At 44.0% G+C, this 19,162-nt stretch overlaps 1 protein-coding gene across 4 annotated transcripts in view; it reads left to right on the plus strand.

Annotated features, from left to right (window-relative positions):
• Positions 1-19,162, plus strand: part of gabrg2 (gamma-aminobutyric acid type A receptor subunit gamma2) — a 44,399-nt gene that overhangs the window by 10,392 nt on the left and 14,845 nt on the right. For all 4 annotated transcript variants that reach the window (XM_042093005.1, XM_042093006.1, XM_042093007.1 and 1 more), the window contains exons 3-6: positions 201-268; positions 2,822-3,042; positions 3,565-3,647; positions 5,185-5,322. In XM_042093005.1, the coding sequence (XP_041948939.1) occupies positions 201-268; positions 2,822-3,042; positions 3,565-3,647; positions 5,185-5,322 (510 nt within the window). The remainder of the gene's footprint in view (positions 1-200; positions 269-2,821; positions 3,043-3,564; positions 3,648-5,184; positions 5,323-19,162) is intronic.

A 19,162-nucleotide genomic window follows, 5' to 3' on the forward strand; every position in this document is an offset into this window, starting at 1 on the left:
AAGCCCCTTCCCACACACACACACACACACACACACACACACACACACACACACACACACACACACACAAATTATGCTCTGTTCTGTACATGGTATCTCAACAGGACCTAAATGTGATGAAAGTGGAACAACAGTTTAGTATGTAGATGAGTTTGGGGCTGAACGTACATAACGGCTAATTTGTCTCTGTCCTTTTTCAGTGAAGCCCACAGTGATTCACACGGACATGTTTGTCAACAGCATCGGCCCAGTAAATGCTATCAACATGGTAAGTTACAGTAATTTCTATCAAGATGTCACTTCTTGTGTTGATGATGTACACAATTGAACAATTGCACAATAGATGAACAATTGCACAAAAATGACCGCTGTATTGTTTACAATTAGTGATGACAAATCAGTTTGTGTGTATTGTATCAGTCTGAGCAGGGTTTTGATTTGCAGCAATGAGTTACAGTGAAATGGAACGGTTTTATTGTAACAACACAATGGCAACTGTTATTTTTAAAACTGTGAATATGGGCATGTCAGAAGAAGAAGCTTTTTTCCAGAGAGATGGATGCGCGTGCATGCTATTTCATAAGGGCTCCACACTTGAAAATGATATTGGATTTTCCACAGTTTGTCTCATTATTGGCTGATTGATGCCTGCATTCACAGTTTGGTGCTTGTTGCAAGAATGAAACCTGGCAGAGGGGCTCATCCTCCGGATGCTGAGGCCTATTTACAGGGAGTGCATCCCAGTTAAGCTGGCCTCTATAAATAGACTGGGATGAATATTGCGAGATTAGCAGTCTCCTCTGCCTCAGGAGTTCACCCAAGACGCCCTCCCCCACCAGCGAGGGTGGCGGAGGTGGTGGTGGTGGGGTGGTCGGAGAGAAATTCCTGACTAAGGTTCCAATTTTAATGTTAATCCATTTCTCACCCCTTTTCAATTACTGCCAAGTGCGACTGATACTAAGAAGAAGGGAAAAAAACGCCTTAGCCAAAAGTGTATGCACGGTTGCTACTGTCACAGGGGTAGGAAATAGTCAGCTCTTTCATCTCATTGTTAATCACTCTTGAGCCTGCACTCTGACTGGCTCAGATGGGGACTGTGGGCGGGAATTGGATGGAGTTGGGGGATTTTGCACAAACCGTAGGTTAACCACTCTTCTCTAACACTGTAGTCCCCCGTATGCCAATTACTGTAATGCGGTAGTTCTTGACGTACATAGTTATGCATGATATGGAGTGTTTCGTACTCAGCATGCGGCTAATATTATCTTTGTTTTTGCCGAATCTGGTATACGTGTAAACGCAACTTGCTTACTTTGTACTGACATCTTTCTTGTGTTCTTTTACTTTACAAAAGTATTTTTGTGTGTTTGTTGTGCTTTTGTGATGCACACTGCTCACTTCTCTCAGAGGGGAGTGTTGATATTCAGTCGGCCGCAGAATAGACATTTTCTTTTGGCTGGAATGTCAGGGCTGGGAGTAAGTTTTGATCTGAGTGAGAGTGTGTGTCTCTGTATGCGTGTGTGTGTTTAGAAAAAAAATATGAAAACCCAGTTGGTACCCATCACAAGCCTTTGGTTTTCTGTGATAAAAAAATGTACTCCAGCAAATAAAAGTGAATGTGTTGATTGTAGCCGGGTCTGTGACACTTTGGTGGGGATTTTGGTTTTATTGCTTGGCTAAGCTCTGTAGAAAAGTAAATTATTAATGCTTCTGTCCTCTCACACACAAATCCGAGGATTTTTCTTTCTGTCTTTTTTTTAAAAGCGCCACTTCACTTTGAACTCCAGGGCTTTCCTTGTGCCAGAATTATTAAATAAAAACCCAGAGAGCAGTCGGCTCAAGAACAGTGAGACGTTCAAAATAGCAATAACGGGTAAACATTCACAAATGTTTTGAAACAGTTATTTCGTTTCTCGTTTGAATTATCTACCATGGTTATCATCTATATCTAATGAGCTCAAATGTTTGCACAAAAATGTTTTAATTTAAAGCTAATTTCAAGAAATGTTCAAAGAAAATGCATTCACCTGGAACACCTTTGTTTGTACACACCTTTGTTTTGGCTCTGATCTGATTGTGACAGAGAGAGAAAGAGAGAAAGAATGAAATGAATGAAGAATGAAAAAGGCAAAAAAGAAAAAGATTGTGTGTGTGTGTGTGTGTGTGTGTGTGTGTGTGTGTGTGTGTGTGTGTGTGTGTGTGTGTGTGTGTGTGTGTGTGTGTGTGTGTGTGCTCAGGCAGTGATGTGACCCTCCCCTTAAGTATTTCTCACATCCCTCTCGCGCTAGTCTGTGACTGGTAATGGCAGGGTAGTGGGCTCGCTGTAATGAGACCCTGGAGTTGGGAGAATGTCAACTGCTAAACAGGAGGCCCCACGTAATTGGCCTTTTCTCGGCGTTTAATTCTCAGGTTGCAGGTTGCTTGCCTTGACACAGCTCGTTTCAGCTGCGTGCTTTCATTTGCACAGAGGATTAACAGCCCCGTCTTCTCCGAGAAAGGATTCTATCAATACAGCACCTACAAGACCATGTGCTGCAAAGGCTTTATTTCACCCCCCTTTTACCGCCTTTGCACATCACTCGGGTCTATAGGTCACAATGATCATTTTGAACTAAAATAGCTTCCTCTTCCCCAACTCTGGTAATGTAGTTAAAAGCACTTAGTACACAGTAGTATTTTATACAAGGAAAGACTCTCATAAACTGCCACTTTAGGAGAGATGGCAACTTGTAAAAAGGGTAAAAAAAAATCTTTTTTTAAATGATGCTAGATGACACTTTTTTGGTAGCACATAACTCTTCTCTGTCGCTCCGTCAAACAGGAGTACACCATCGACATCTTCTTTGCCCAGACCTGGTATGACAGACGGTTGAAGTTCAACAGCACCATGAAGGTGCTCCGCCTGAACAGCAACATGGTCGGCAAGATCTGGATCCCTGACACGTTCTTCCGCAACTCAAAGAAAGCCGACGCCCACTGGATCACCACACCCAATAGGATGTTGAGGATCTGGAATGATGGACGCATACTCTACACCCTGAGGTATGGTAATCATATGCCAAGATGCTGTCCGAGTGTCTGACATCTGAAGATGATGCATTAGTCAGTGATGAACATTGTATTACTAAATTATCAGTCATTTGGCTCAACTATATTTATGGCCATCACAAGTGTATATGATGCAACAATCTATTTGATTATTTTTCACCTTTCACCTTATTTTTGACCTGCTTAACTGAGCTGCCATAATATTGTGACGTGTCTGGATTGGTTAATTTGTCACGCAGGATCTGCTGGTGGCATAAACATATGGAATATAACATGCTGTTTATAAATAGCTTAGCCTTACACAACACACTGGGTATAGTTGATTAAACCCAATATTTATAAAAAGAGTAATTCATCTTGCTGAAGTGTGCAGCTTGGAGCCAGAGCCATGCATGCTGGCTGTATTCTCTGTGCCTGTTTAATTGGTAGGCGTCCGATGTAGTGTGAAGTGGGTGTTCATGGCCAATGATTGGATAAGACTTGGCCTGCTACTGAGAGGTAATTTTCTGACTGTAGGTTGACTATAGATGCCGAGTGCCAACTTAAACTGAACAACTTTCCAATGGATGAGCACTCCTGTCCCCTGGAGTTCTCAAGCTGTAAGTTTGCCCATATGTTCTCTTCCACTCTCCCTTTCTCTCTCTCTCTCTCTCTCTCTCTCTCTCTCTCTCTCTCTCTCTCTCTCTCTCCCCCCTTCTCGCTCATCTACTCTATCTCTCTCTCTCTCTCTCATTCTTTTTATGCCCTCCCCTATCTCTCTTTTTTTCTGTTTCTGTCTCTCTCATTTTCTTGCTCTCATTTCAACCTCAATTCACTAGTTTAACGCTTTATTTATTAACGCCTTCTTTAAATAGAACAGCCACACACGGTAACTGGTGATGCTGGTAAGCACCAAAGCAGAAAAAAGACGGGTTGTTTTGCTGCCAATGTGTAACACAGATATTGTGGGAGAAAATAAGAAAGCTCTCTTGCACAGACATGAAGATTATTTTGGTCGCACTCCTCCGCCCTTTATCTCCCTCTCTCAATATCTCTCCGTCTCTCTCTCCTTCTTCTCTAGTTCACATCCCAGCCACTAGTTTCAGTTTCAGGAGACAGGGAGGGCTTTTTTTTTATGTTGCTTTGGCTGCTTGGATGCAGCGTTCTCTCACCACAGGAGCCAGCCCCACGGAGAGAGCTCCCTAAATAGCCACGGATTGTTTCGTCCGAATGGGAAAAAAAAGAGAGAGAAAAGAGAGTGTGAGGGAGAGGGAGAAAGTGTGTGAGGAAGAAAGACGAGAGAGAAAAAAATCATGTAAAATTGATGAGCACCGTGGCGAGTCTCCTGGGGATGACATGAGTGGAGTTTGCATGCAGCGGCCTCAGAGAGAACTGACCCTCGGCCTCAGAGAGAACTGACCCTCGGCTCTGTGCATCTCACTTCACTGTGAACACATTTTGTGTCTATTTATTTTTTTATTTTATTTGTCTCTTTTATTTTATGGCATTTTCAGTTATTTAGAGTTGCCTATGGAAAGCCTCTCACAAATTTGGGCCCATGTTCAAGACCAAACTGGTCATTGGAATCAATAATTATGAAAGCATAGTGGACAGATGAAATTGCTGTAATGTGGCTGTAGGGCGAGCCGCGGGGGATGGGGGGCAAGTGAGTGGACTGTCCTTCCAGGTCCATCATAGATCTCCTCTTGCGGATGATGTCTATGGGTTGTTCAATTAAGAGGCCCATTAAAGTTCCTCGCCCCCCTCCCTCCTCCCCTTTGGAAAGTCCTCACATTTGCACACTACACTTCGTTTGGGGTTGCCAAAGCTTATTTGCTGGCCCGGGATCAAAAGAGACTTGACACAAGGTCAATCATTATTCGTATTAAATCACTGTTTAAGATTCCCTCAGCAATTGCTGACGCACCCTTTTTAGGTCCATCTTTAATACCATTGCCTTAACCCCAATTAACATTCGAGTGTGGGGGGAAAAAAAGAAAGATATAACAATCACAAATGAGTCTCTCAACCCAAGATCCAATAAAGACCATCCACTAAAATGTCTTGTGTGAAGGGTTGTCTTGGGAAATTGGAGGTTTGATTGTTCTGCCTCTTCTCTTTTTTCATTATTATTTTTTAATCATACGCCAACCCAAGATGGCTACCCAAAGGAGGAGATTGTGTACAGGTGGAAGAGGAGCTCAGTGGAGGTTGGAGACATCCGCTCCTGGAGGCTCTACCAGTTCTCCTTCGTGGGACTCCGCAACACCTCCGAGATCGTGAGGACTGTCTCAGGTAAGATAAGCCCAACTCCCGCACTCACACACACACACACACACACACACACACACACACCACCACCACCCAAAGGGCTGGACAATTTTACCTAAAAATTCATATAATGAAGAAAGATTATCATTTAGAGAGATAACATTAGTAATTAGAAAATAATTGCATGGCTCTAACTCACTTGATGATGTGCATTGGTCTACTTTCTGTTGCAATTACCAGTTACCTGCATCCCAAAAGCACGACTTGGTTTCACTGAATGATTAAGAGAGAGAGTTTGTGTTGTTATTATGAAAAAAGCAGGACAGGGGTCTCGGGGGGGGAACGTCAAACCAGCAAGCGAGTCACGTCGTCAACCACCGCAGCGGCGACGGGCGAGCGAATGAGCGAGGGAGGTGAGGGAGTGTCTGAGGCGCGGGTGCGGAGCACGTGTTCATGTGTGTCTGTGGCACCCGGGGGGATTTACTTCAGCTGGGCGCGGGCCAGAAACTGGCTCCCTCGTGCCATAAATTGTATTTGTCAGGAGCTTACAGTGGCAGAGAGAAAAATGCCACACAGTCGCGGCTTCAAAGGCCATCCTCTAAATCACTCTGTTTGATCATGGCACAAAATACTAGGCCCTTGGAAATATTTGTCATCCTAAATGTTCAGTGGCAAAAAAAAAGACAAAAATAAATAAACAAATGACTAGACTATAGATACACTTACCTCCAAAGAAACAATAAATTGCGTAATGGATGCCACCAGCCACAGTGCCCTTACAAACAAATTAGGGAAGATTTAAAAGAGATATAACAGTTATGGGGTCTATTTGGTTTTAAGTGGGTATCGATCGAGAAGAGGATGTGTACTCTTGGCCTGCGTCCACATGCTTAAGCTGACTATGTTTTGAACATAAAGGCAGACAGGAAGAGTTAGACAGACAAACAACATGGGCTTATCAGGCCATTTCCAGACATTACCAATGGATCCACTGCTGGGAATTAGAAGCTTCAGCTGCATAAGGACATATTCTCTCTATCTCTCCCTCTCCTACTATTTCCATTTCTACTTGTGCCTTTACATCTCTCTCTCTCTCTCTCTGTTCATATGAACCTCTCTATCTTCCATGAGGTACAGTAGAGTAGCTGCCCACTTCCTCCCTCTCTCTATCTCCTTCCCTCTTATTCTCTCTCCTGTATGGCTGGATGGTACTCCACTTAATACAAGGATACAAGGAGACAAGGAAGTTTATTGTCACATGCATATAGTTACTGGAAGTAAGAAATGCAGTGAAATTATGTCTGGTGTCAGCCTAATGGCTGCTCATAAAGTCCCATAAAGCTCAGGTTTCCTTCTCAGGTCTGATCAGAGAGCTCTGGGCTCAGGCAGCCCTGTTTATATTCAGAGACGGTGTAACAAAGGCACAATGTGAGCCTCAGTTGCACAGTTGTACTGCTACAGCTACTGCTGCTGCAGACTCCCTAGCCGTTTGCTGTTGGTGTTTAACCTGCACTGACCCGGCTGTTAGCTCCGCCTTGGAGGCTGAAGACAGTTGATACTGTAGGTAGAGGAGATGAATGACATTTACAATAGATACAGATGACATTCTACTACATTGTCAATGGGCAGAGTACAGGGACCAAGCCAATTAAATGTAGTAAGCATCCAACCAGAAGTGAGAAAGTTGTCACATTATTCATGACTTGTATGTTAGTCTCACCTTGAATGTGGTATGTTTGTTATTTGGTTATTGGAAACATTGTGCCTTGTCACGCATTGGAGGTGGATTTCCCCATTGGAGCTGCAATTCTTGTATTAGTAATCAGTGTTTGCTTTGATAGCTGAAGCCCAAACATGGTCATTATGCGCTGCTCTATGACGCTGGTTTACGGGTCTCAGCACCTAACCTCAGCGGGACCTCGTAAGACCCTTTGAGGAAACTGATGCCAAATCCAATTAGTGACGAGCTTAAATCAAGACTCAAGAGCACCGGCCTTTTGGTTAATGGTCTGTGCGACAAATTGATGCATGCTCACTCACAAACCCATTCTCGAATATGCAATTCAGATGTATTTTTAGAATGCATTAGTTCCCCTTGTTGTTTTTGTTTTCAAATTGAAATGTGATAAATTCTGGTATATCCTGTCTCTCTCTCTCTCTCTCTTTCTCTTTCTCTCTCTCTCTCTCTCTCTCTCTCTCTCTCTTTCTGTCTCCCTCTCACTCTCTTTTCCTCAAAAAAAGAAAGACAAAAATGACCTGCCATCTGCTCCCCTGCAGCTGTGGTTTTTAAAAGAGGTTGTGCTGGATTTTGTTTGTGTGTGTGTGTGTGCAGGCGAGTGTGCATGTGTGTGTGTGTGTGTGTGTGTGTGTGTGTGTGTGTGTGTGTGTATGTGTGTCTTTTCCCCCATCCACTGGCAGTGCAGAGGCTCTGCTGTCACATCACGACAGCTCAGAGACTCCCCTGTCTACCTACAGCACATGTCCAAGTCACTGATCTGTGATCAGCCCAGCACACAACCCAAACAACTCCAGTTACTCAATATGAAAAGGAGGGAAAAAATACCCTGCTGTCTGTCTACTGCACTTTTTCTAGTCTCTGATTTGTGATCAGTACATTCCACCTCTCAACTCAACATCGATTATTGTACTATGGAGAGTCCATTTTGAAGAAACAACCGTTATATAATCAAAAAGCACCGCACACCCAAAAATTGTAGCAAGGTGCTGACCACTGGTGAAGAACAACACTTTTCTGTTATTTATAAGAATGAAACATTAACCACAACAAACATTGACCGCATTTTTCATTGAAAGCCAATGGCTGGTCGTTCAGGGTACACAAAGCCTGAAATGCAGTCCAGTGTGTCCTAATGGACATTTAACCCTGTTGGCCTAGTGAAAGGGTTAAGCCATAAAACCGGGCAACTGGCAGCTGGATGATCAGCAGATCAAGCCGGATCAGGGTCTTTTGTAGATCAAGAGATGAATAGTCGTGGACCAAAAAAGAAACAGGCAGAACATGAAACATAAGAGGCATGAGGGGCAGAGAGATAAACAGTTAAAGAGAGAGCACTAGAGAGAGAGAGAGAAAGAGAGAGAAAGGGGGGAGGGAGGTAGAGCAAGAAACAAATGATGAATAGTTGTGGACCAAAAAGAAACTGTTGTAGAATATGACGATTAAGAGGCGTGAGAGACAGAGAAATAAGGAGATAAACAGAGGAAGGAGAGAGAGAGAGAGCACTAGAGAGAGAAAGAGAGAGAGAAACATATGGTCAGTTATACAGCCTGAGCATTATATTCCATTAAGGTTGAGGATTCCTGGTGGGACATCAAACCAGCATGCATCTCACAGGCCTTTTCCATTAATCATCAGCAGTGTTGCATAGAGCCTCCCGATGTTCATTATGCATCCCTTCTAGCAAATCTGCTAAACAAATAATTCTGAGAGGGGTGGGTGGGGGCGGGGGGGGGCATCTATCAGGGGAATAAGCTGGGTCTCCCCATCATGAACGGTGCTCACTTTTTAAACCTATACATCAATCTTTGTGTTACATTGAATTACATTTTCTTTTTTTTTTTCAGTTTTTTTCTTAAGGTAGCGTGATGTATACGTGCATATATTTTCGTTTCTTTTTTTTCCTGGCAAGTCTGTTTTTTGGTCAGAGCTATTCTTAGAGTGACCTTCTAAACGTTGAGGCGAGAATGCGAGCACGAGTATGTTGAGCACGGGGTTCCGCTGTTGTCTGTGTGCGCCGGCCTGTGTGATCCGGCGTGAGTGGACGAGGCCCGGAGACACATCAGCGTCCGCGGCTGATTATGGAGGCCCACAGTTCACAGATGAGACATTGACAGGAGACGTCCGCGGGCGACGAATGGACGGAAGCAGCGGAGGAAAGAAAGGCTCAGGAGCCCCCGGAGGTCACGGCAGCAGCCAGCGGAGAGGGGGGGGGGGGGCAGAGAGAGAGAAAGAGAGAGTTCAGGGCACACATATTTTGTTATTCAGCTCCTCTCTCTACACACACACACACCACACACACACACACACACACACACACACACACACACACACACACACACACACACACACACACAAACACAAACACACACACACACACACACATACACTCTTCTTCAGATGCACTGTCCCTGTCCTGCTTGTGAATGCCAAGACACAGGAGGGAGTCTAGGGAAGGAAAGAGAGAAAGACAGACAGACAGAAAGAGAAATATAGAGAGTGTGAGAGAGAAATGAGATTGACGAAAGACTTAGTTGCCATGTATAAACCTGTCAGTGCACAGCAAAATATATTCTGCTTTACACTCTACTTATTTCACTGTGAAGATTGAGTCAAGGATTAGAATCATTATCTCTTTTTTGACACATAGTTCTGAAAACTGTATGCAAGTCAGGTCACACAAAGCTACATCCTGTAATTTCAGCCTATTTTCAGAGATGAATGAAGCCATTGTGGTAACACTACCAGTCATGCTATGTGCTAATTATGAGTTAGTAGTTAAACATTTTGTATATTCAGTAGTGATTATTCAGCTAACAGTGGGAAGAGGTCAAGATGTCTTAGGATGTGTTGATGTGTGGAGTTGATACCGGGTTATACCAGGTAAAAGGACCTTAGTTCACTGGCTGTGCTATATTTAGCTTGTTTTTACAAATTGGGCTGTTGCTCTCTGATAGAAGATAAGAACTGAAGACTGTAAGAAACATGATTAAATGGGTTCAGATGAGTTCAGATTAGTGATCAGTGTGACATTTGGTTGTGTGAGTGTGAGAAGCAATCTCCAGCTGGGCGTGGCGTTACAGATGAAGGCTTTGTGTTCTCTGTTTGGATCTTTTTTTGCTTTCTTTTGTCTTTTTTTATTTATTGATACATTTTTTATTTTATTTTGAGTTTAGATTTGAAGTGTGGGAACTTAGGTAACCGTTCCATCACATTGTGCATGGCAGCCGAACTCCAAGGCAAAATCTTAACACAAGGTCTGACAGGGCACCCAAAACACAGTAGCTATTTTTGGTACCTAAATGCAGGGCACACTCCTATGTGCTAGGCATGGTGTGGAATACAAATAACTTTTTAGGCAATTAGATTTTTGCTAATTCCACATAAATCAATGCTCATAGCATGATGTATTACAAAATGTTATATCATGCATCAGACACCTATAGCTTTTTATGGAATAAGCTAGCCAGGCAGACAATGTGAAAATAATGTTTTATATTATTTAGTCAAATTTATTTCATTGATTTACATTTGTTCAGAAATGATTAGGATTACAGATAAGATTGCTGTAAGAATGCCCAAAAACATGGAGGGAATTGCAAGTGTGCAACCCAAAACTTATGAAACAAGTTAATGAAGCCTTGTGTGCAATGACTAAGTGTTCTTTTGTATACGCATCGCTCTGGATTCCTTTGATGATTTCGAGCGCTGTGGATGTTGAGGAAGCTGGCGTTGCACAAACGAGTTAAAAGTTCAAAGGAAAGAGGCACTGCAGGGGACGTGATCTTTGGCTTTGTGCAGCGGGTTCTCGGCACATTCATCTGGGGATCCGAGGCTTCACGCTTGAAGGCTGCTCTGGTCTCCGCCTCTAATTTAAAATTCAAAATGCCTGTTGGTGGAGCAGTTGGTGGAGCTGCCTCCTTACCAAGGAGAGCTGGCTTTGGTATTTAGGTTTTTTTTGTTGAAAAGCTCAAAGATGAGAATCTTGATCTGATTAATACATTTATCCAACGCATTCACTAACTCGATGCATATCTGCTCGGTTATCAGATGTGCTTATCAATAAAAGAGGTGCAAGGTATGGCATGTTTATAATGTATATAAGTATAAGTATATATACTCTTTTGATCCCGTGAGGGAAATTTGGTCTCTGCATTTATCCCAATCCGTGAATTAGTGAAACACACTTAGCACACAGTGAGGTGAAGCACACACTAATCCCGGCGCAGTGAGCTGCCTGCAACAACAGCGGCGCTCGGGGAGCAGTGAGGGGTTAGGTGCCTTGCTCAAGGGCACTTCAGCCGTGCCTACTGGTCGGGGTTCGAACCGGCAACCCCCCGATCACAAGCCCGAAGCGCTAACCAGTAGGCCACGGCTGCTCCCATATGTGGACATAGACATAGCCTCTTTGGGAAGTTACCGGTACATCTGCGCTGTCAAAGCATCAAGAAATGTGGATGTTTGTAAGTGTGTGTCAGCAAAATATTTTTTCCTTAAAAAAAAATCTATACTTGGCTAGATGAACACTTCATTTTTGCTCCACTGGAGCACATAACTCAATTTTGCCATGAGGCAATGCACTTAAGCTAGTGCCACAGCCCTCTGGCCAGCGGCTGTCTCTCCTCCAGGAGGGGCAGGGGGGCTGAGGGTACCTGTCGTGCAGGAGAATGTCCCTGCAGGTGGGGTGCAGTGGCAGGGTCTAGGCCTGGGACCACACCCCTGTGTGGATCATAGCGATCTATACTAACATCCAACAACAAGTGGAGCAAGGTCAATAAATAGATAGATAAAAAAAATGCCCCAGGCTAGAGAGAGTCTGAGTAGGTTGCTTTAAAGATGGGTACAGTTGCTTCCAACCACACATAGGCCACACATGTTACATAAGTCATCTTATATGATTTTATCATTTGGAATTTAATTTTATATTTGGAACATCATTGTTTACAACATACCTGTAGAAGAGATAAAACACTGAATCACATGCTCGGAATTGACAAATATTAAACAAACTATAGTGAAAGTTCATTACCACCAGCAGCCAGGAGCACGGCACTGGAAAACTTCTACACACTCAAGCTAATAAAGTTGGCAAGTGGAGTCAAGCACCTGCCCTCAACTCTCTCTCTCTCTCCCTCCCTCTCTCGCTCTCCCTCTCCCTTAATGCCAGTCTCTCCGACCTCCCGTCAGGTGGGCTAATAGGGTTGTAATGAACGGCAGGAGAGGCCCAGGCCTGATTGTGATTGGCCACCGGGAGGAGGTCACTCAGGGGGACCGTGAGAGGGCTGCTGTTTGTCGCCCCTGGTGGTTGATGGGTAGCACCTGTTTATTACTGTAAGGGCCCTTGAGGTGATGGGGAAGGAGGGATAGATGGATGAATGGGTGGATGGATGGAGGGAGAGATGAAGGCGAGGAATTAGAGAAAAGGCAATCAAAGGATGGAAGAAATACGACGAGCTTCCCCCCAAAAAAATAGGTTTCTAATGTTCCAAGTGTTCTAACTTACTGAGGAGTTTTTGTACTCACAATAAATGCTGGTGTTAGCTGTGCAAACAAAGTGATTCATATATACAGTAAGAATATATATTGTAGATATGGTGATGTTCAAGAACTTACATAATGCACATACGATAAGGGTTAGGTTTTAGATAACAGCTAAGTAAAGTACACATGCCATACATTGGAAATGTACTGCATTAAAGCATTTGATAACACATATGACTCAACTACTTTGCACCTAAGGATGCTTAAAATAAAGTGAGATCAGATGTTGAAAGGAAATCCTCCATCTAGGATCACAACATCTGACCCGAGCTATTATAATTGCAGCTCTTTTTGGAATGTCCTCTGATGTGCTGTGGTATCCTGGAGCCCTCTGTCACATGCTGGCATATCATTGCAAGGCTTCCTGCAGGACAGTGTAGTCTGACACTTCATTCAAGCACAGGTTCCCTTACTGCTACATCTTGGATGACACACACACACACACACACACACACACACAAACACACATACTGTACACACTGCGTGTCAAGGACAGAAGTGACTGTGAGTGATGCTGGTCTAGAAGAGGTGGACATACTGTAAGAGGAGTAGAAGAGGTCTCTCACATCTGAATCAAACTACCGGTACATGTGCTTGGCCATAGTGACAAATAATACAGATGTCTTAGACCTCGTATCCCACACACACACACACACACACACACTTTAAACATACCCTTTGGTCGTTTTGATTAAGATTCTGAACCTTTTAAACACACATACCCCTCTGGTTGTGTTGATAGGGATTCTGCATGCTATATAACACAAATGTAATATTGAAGGAAGACGATTGAGTTTTTTGGACAAGAGTCAGGCTGAATGAGATCAGCCTCATGGAGGACTGCGAAATGAGCGTCTGTTTGCGTTTTTGCTATTCAGTGCGATCCACTGGGGCATAAAAGGCTTGCTGCCGTCATGGCGATGATTGTCACATTCTCAATTCAGGCGAGGTCTTCACTTTCACCTTCGAATGAGAATCACGACCAAACTCAGACAGATGATTGCTATGACAACGAAAACAATGTGTGAGATGGCTGATCTGGGAGGGCGAGTTTAAGTGTAATTTTCTGAAATTATTTTTCAGTCGCAGTCTGCCTCAACAGCAGCTTCTCACTCTGTTGTTTTTGGTCTTTATCAGTCGTATTTCTGTGTATAAGATAATGTGTGTGTATAAATATGATAGTGTGTATATGTGTGCTTGTGTTGAGATAGTGAGCATTTGTTTGTGAGTTCACTTGGGAGTGTGTGTGCATGCTCATGTTTATGAGTAAGTGATGCATTCCGGTGTGTGTGTGTGTGTGTTATTTGCATGAGTGCATATGTGTGTGTGTGTGTGTCTTGCAGTATGTGTGTGTGAGTGTGTATGTGTGTGTGTGCGTGCGTGTGTGTGTGAGTGTGTGTGGTGCTCTGTGTGATCGCACTGCTGAGGGTGCTCTCGCCCGCACTACAGAGGCTTCAGGTCTGCTGCTCTCCTTCACTAATTAGATCTTGTCTTTTTGAAATGCAGATTATCTCGTTTCCCCCCCCCCCCCCCCCCAACTGCACATCCGGGATTTCAGTTTGTTCGTCAGCGGTCGGATTGTGCAAATAAGCTCTGAACCAGTCGGAGTCAGGAGAGCGGAGCGGGAGCGTGAGGCAGGGTGCAGTGAGGCAGGGCGCAGTGAGGCAGGGTGGGCGCAGTGAGGCAGGGTGGGTGCAGTGAGGCAGGGTGGGTGCAGTGAGGCAGGGTGCAGTCAAAGGATCCACAGACTTGCATAACCACGCTGATCCCACTCTCCCCTTTAATGGAAAAAGGGAGGTGGAATGTTCACATTTTTAGAAAGACTAACCTAGAACCTGAACGTTGAGGCGGGAGGGGCATGTGGAGGGGTAGCTATTGGATTTGTTTTTGGTTTTTTTTTTTCACACACCCGGATACTGATTAAATTTGTCTTGTGGTGCACATGTGCAACAGTATGCTGGAGGAAATTGCCGGATATTGAAAGCGTTGTTATTACGGCTACCTGCTAAGGCTAATAAATTCATGTTGGCACATCTCAGAAGCATGCTGGCAGGGCGTCTGTCCTTGGGAGCATCTGTTGTCTCCGGCAGGCCGTTAACGTTGTTAGCCTTAAAGGTAGATCTGTCTCATTTCTGACATGCAGCGCTCGTGCTGCGTGCTGCTCTCAGATCAGTTTTCATTAAATCATAAACCACATATGTGATCAAAAAAAGTATTTCAGTACCAAAATCTGTTGAACTACTCTGTATAATAAGCCATGGGTCTGACAAGCTCTACAAACTCAGCTGACAGACACACACACACACACACACACTCTTGCAACATTGAACATTGCTTTTCCCCCTAAAACAGCTCCCCTCCACAAGAGTGACAGCAGATAGCGATACTAGATGAACTGACCTTGGTTGTGATAAACAGGTCATAATTCACATGCATTGCTATTCCTGAATCCCCCCACTGCCCCTCTCTGCTCCACTGGTTCAGCATAGGGAGGGAAGGGTGGCCATCTTTGACAGCAGATGTGGCGAGGTAGACACGTTCCTTTGGGTTAGTGGTCACCAGTCATCCGCGTTTCCAATTTCAAAGGGAAGGAAAATTGGTTTTCACACACAGCTCTTCCTGGTCAGCAACCAGGGATTACCCACTCCTATTGCCCCACTGTATCTCAAAAGCAATATGAAGCTCAGAGACCTGTGATTGACCTGTCAGCATTTCCTGGACCCAGTTGAACACATTCATTAATGTACTTACTTACTTACCTGTTTGGCTGTGTCTTTGCTTGCTTGATAGTTTTCTTATTTATTAACATGCTTGTTTTTAGTATTTTGGTTTCTGTTTGCTTGTTTATTGGTTTGGTTTAAATATCCCTCCCTCTCTGATGTTGATGCTGATTTGAAAGATATGAACAGCAATTGCAGACATTATTTATAGGAGAGCTGAGACTGTTCAATAAAGTAATCATGTTCCAAACTTCTGATTGATGCCCAGGAGAGTCATTTTCAGGAGCCGAAAGCCTACTGGAGCAGTATGCTGTCAGGCAATAGTAACCTAAGAAAAACGACGTATTTATTATAAGATTGTTCTGGCTTTTTCGCTAATTAGTTCTGTCACTGACCACATTTCGATCAACAAAACTCATGTGAATGATAAGTATATGCTTTTTAACAGTCTTTACTCCTGACTAAAAGGAAAGTACTGCTCTGCAGTAACACTTTGTCATTTCATTTTACGATCCAAAAGATGCAAGACTCCTTTGGAATATATGGCACTGTCTGGAGAGATAAAACATGGCCTCCACTGGGATATTTTAAACATGGTTGTTCTCTCTTCCTTTAATTCTGTAGACTCAAGAAAGAAGGAGAGACAGAGGGAGAGGTAGAGAGAGAGAGAAGGAGAGAGAAATCCCTCCATCAGAGTTGCCTGTGCTCCCGCTGTGTGGAGATGAAAGGCGCCGAGCGTTTTTTACACCTACGCCATTTGTTCCATTATGTGTGATTCTGACAGATGAGATCTCCTGGCAGGGGCTTTGAGTCGCTCGCATTGGTCGGCCATCATTTGGGAAAACTATGTGCACAAGCTCTTTGATGTCCTTGAGCTCTGTGCGAGAAAAGAGAGAGGGATAGAGGGAATGAGAGAAGAAGGAGAGAAAAGAGAATGAGAGACAAAGAGAGAAAAGAGTGACAGAGACAAATAGAAAGAAAATAGAAATTAACAAGGAAAGAGGGATAACGAAGGAAGAAATGAAGACGTGAGAGAGAGCAAGAGAAGAAGTGAGAGAGGGAAGGGGAGAAGGAAAGAGAGTGGGATAAAGAGATAGAGCAGGGGTATTCAATTAAACTTCAGCGTGGTCCAGTTACGGAAAATTCCCTCAAGCAAAGGTCCGGAGCATCATAATGTTTAACATGCGTGTATAGTACTGTATATATATATATATATATATATATATATATACATATATATATATGGATATTTGGATGGATATATATATATATATATATATATATATATATATATATATATATATTTGGATGGATAGATGGATGGATGGAGCCTAGTTGTAGGCCTAGGCCTAATGTTTAATGTGAAATAAAATTAGTAGCCTAAAGGTAACATTCGAAATGAGGAGAAATAAGGAAGATATGAGTAGGCCCTAATTGGGGAGAAAAACTGAGTAGCCTTGGCTATTTTAAGATCTTAACGTGAACTTAAAATAAGATTTGAGCTTAGACAAGGATGGATATATTCCACAGCTGGTTCCTTGAACCCATCAATCAGCAAGTTTAATTCTATTTTTTTCTTTTTTTTTTAATGTTGACCGGAAATCCTGGAAACCTTAAGGAACATCCCGTTGTTGGGCAGTGAATGGATGTGTTAAGATTGTGGTGGATCAATCATATTGCCCTCTTAATTAAATCGTAAATATTCTGTGGTGTCAGTTCACTGTTGAATGGGTAGGCCTAGCTTCAAATTGGCGCTAGGTGCTTCAAATTGGTGCTTTTAACAATCGCCTATCTCAGAATATGTATAAGAGTCGGTCCAGGGCAATTCCGCGCAAAACTGTCACACCCATATAACGCCAACACAATGCCAACGTAGGGCTATTTAGTTGACGTTCTCGCTGTCTAGCTTTCTCCCCTTCGAGCAATTCATGATTTGAAAATAACTTACTTATTGCTACATATCCATCCGATTGTTTCTCGTCCCGTCTCCTCTCCTCGCTCGTTTTCCCTGTCAGGCTATAGTCTCTTCACCATAGTAGGGCCTAACTTTACTCACTGACTCAGAATGCACAGATTTCACTGGCTGAGTAGCAGTAAGCGAGATGATGGTTCCTGAAGCTGTTATCCTACGAAACATTTAGCGCAGCTTTGAAATGTTCCGTGAAAATCTAAATTATTATGGTCTGGGTCCGGATAGGATCACGTCAGGGTCCAGACTCGGACTGCGGTCCGCCATTTGGTGACCCCTGAGATAGAGGGATAGATGTAGACAGGAAGAAAGAGAGTCGGATATCACACACGCACACACGATGAACATGCGGCTCCCTCAGTCACTCTCAGGCACCCTGAGGCAAGGGCTGACACGCCACCTGTCGCTCTCACTGATCAATATTTCATTTGGGCCAAGTTTTGAAGAGGGGGAGATCAGCCCGAGACTGAAAAACACCTTGGCCAGCATTGATCTGTACTTTACCATCATCTGTTCCTGCACACACACACACACGACACACACACACACACACACACTCACACACACACACGACACACACACCTGCACACAACTACACACACACACACACACACACACACACACACACACACACACACACATACACACACACACAAGCACACAGACACACAAACTACACATAGCCATTATATCCTCAGGCGTATTTGTAATCAATGCAGAACATTCCCCCTGCGTACACACATGGTGTTTGTCTGATATTGTATGCATGTTTTTTTGTTGCCGCGGTGGAAACGGAATTTGTCAGGCTTCCACTGGACTTCCTCTCCCACGCCTTCCCATAAAGCACCTGTCAACCTGATTGGTCATGTAGTGTACTATAGACCTGCACTAATAAGACCTGTACCTTTACCCTAATGGAGGAATATGTCAATACATGCATCTCTCCCAACTCCCTAACCAGAAAATGTCCTAAAATGAGTCTTACAGAAAAAAACAACCACTACCTGCCAGTGCAGAGCTGCCTTCCAACAGCAGTATACAGGAGTGGTGGCAGACCCTATGGCAAAGTCCAGCTTTGTTAATGGTGGAGGATAATGCATTGTGACTGGGGTGTTGCTGACCATGCATAAATTAATGTATTAACCACCCTGCTTCTCAGAAGCCACGAGGCCCCCTCTAGACGTAGGTCGAAGAAGGGGGGCCCCCGCTAATGTAGCGTCAATAAATAAATACAAACAAGCTAGCTGATACACATCTGAGGACCGCTGTGTATCCACCCACCGCCCCCATTACAGACCGCCTCGTCAGCAGGAAAAAGGGAAGAAAAAATGGACAGAACATGGAAAAACATGGAGAGGGAAGGAGGTATGGACCTCATCCATCCTCCACCAGGTGCACTTAGTTCGGTAATGATGCCATCAGTGTTGAGAGCGATCGGGTTTCCTCTGAGGGGCTCGGTAATGCACTGGGCCAGACATGGAGGCCCACACCCAGATGCTTGTGGGTGGAAATGGAGTGGCGAGAGTCGATGGCAACTGCTCGCTAAGCACTGGGGGCTGATGGGGGTGAGTGTGTGTGTGTGGAGGGGGTTTCCCATCACTGTTTCTGCAGTATGTGTGTATTACTCAGTTAAGAGTGTAAACGGGAGCGCGGTTTCAGGTCAGCGGGTTTGCTCCCCAGTGCCTCACACATACACATAGACACACAAACACACACACACACACACACACACACACACACAGTCAAGATTGCTGCAGGAGCTGAAGCTGGAGCGGGTTGGGCCTAATCTGGCCTGAGTCTGAGTCAGATCTGTGGTTCTTTCACACAGACAGACTAAGGATCGGTATAAACACAAACTTCTTAGGTCACCAGCCACTTTGGTTCTTCATTTTCTTCATT

This window comes from Alosa sapidissima, chromosome 5 (genome assembly GCF_018492685.1).
Source record: "Alosa sapidissima isolate fAloSap1 chromosome 5, fAloSap1.pri, whole genome shotgun sequence".
In the NCBI taxonomy this organism is placed as follows: domain Eukaryota; kingdom Metazoa; phylum Chordata; class Actinopteri; order Clupeiformes; family Clupeidae; genus Alosa; species Alosa sapidissima.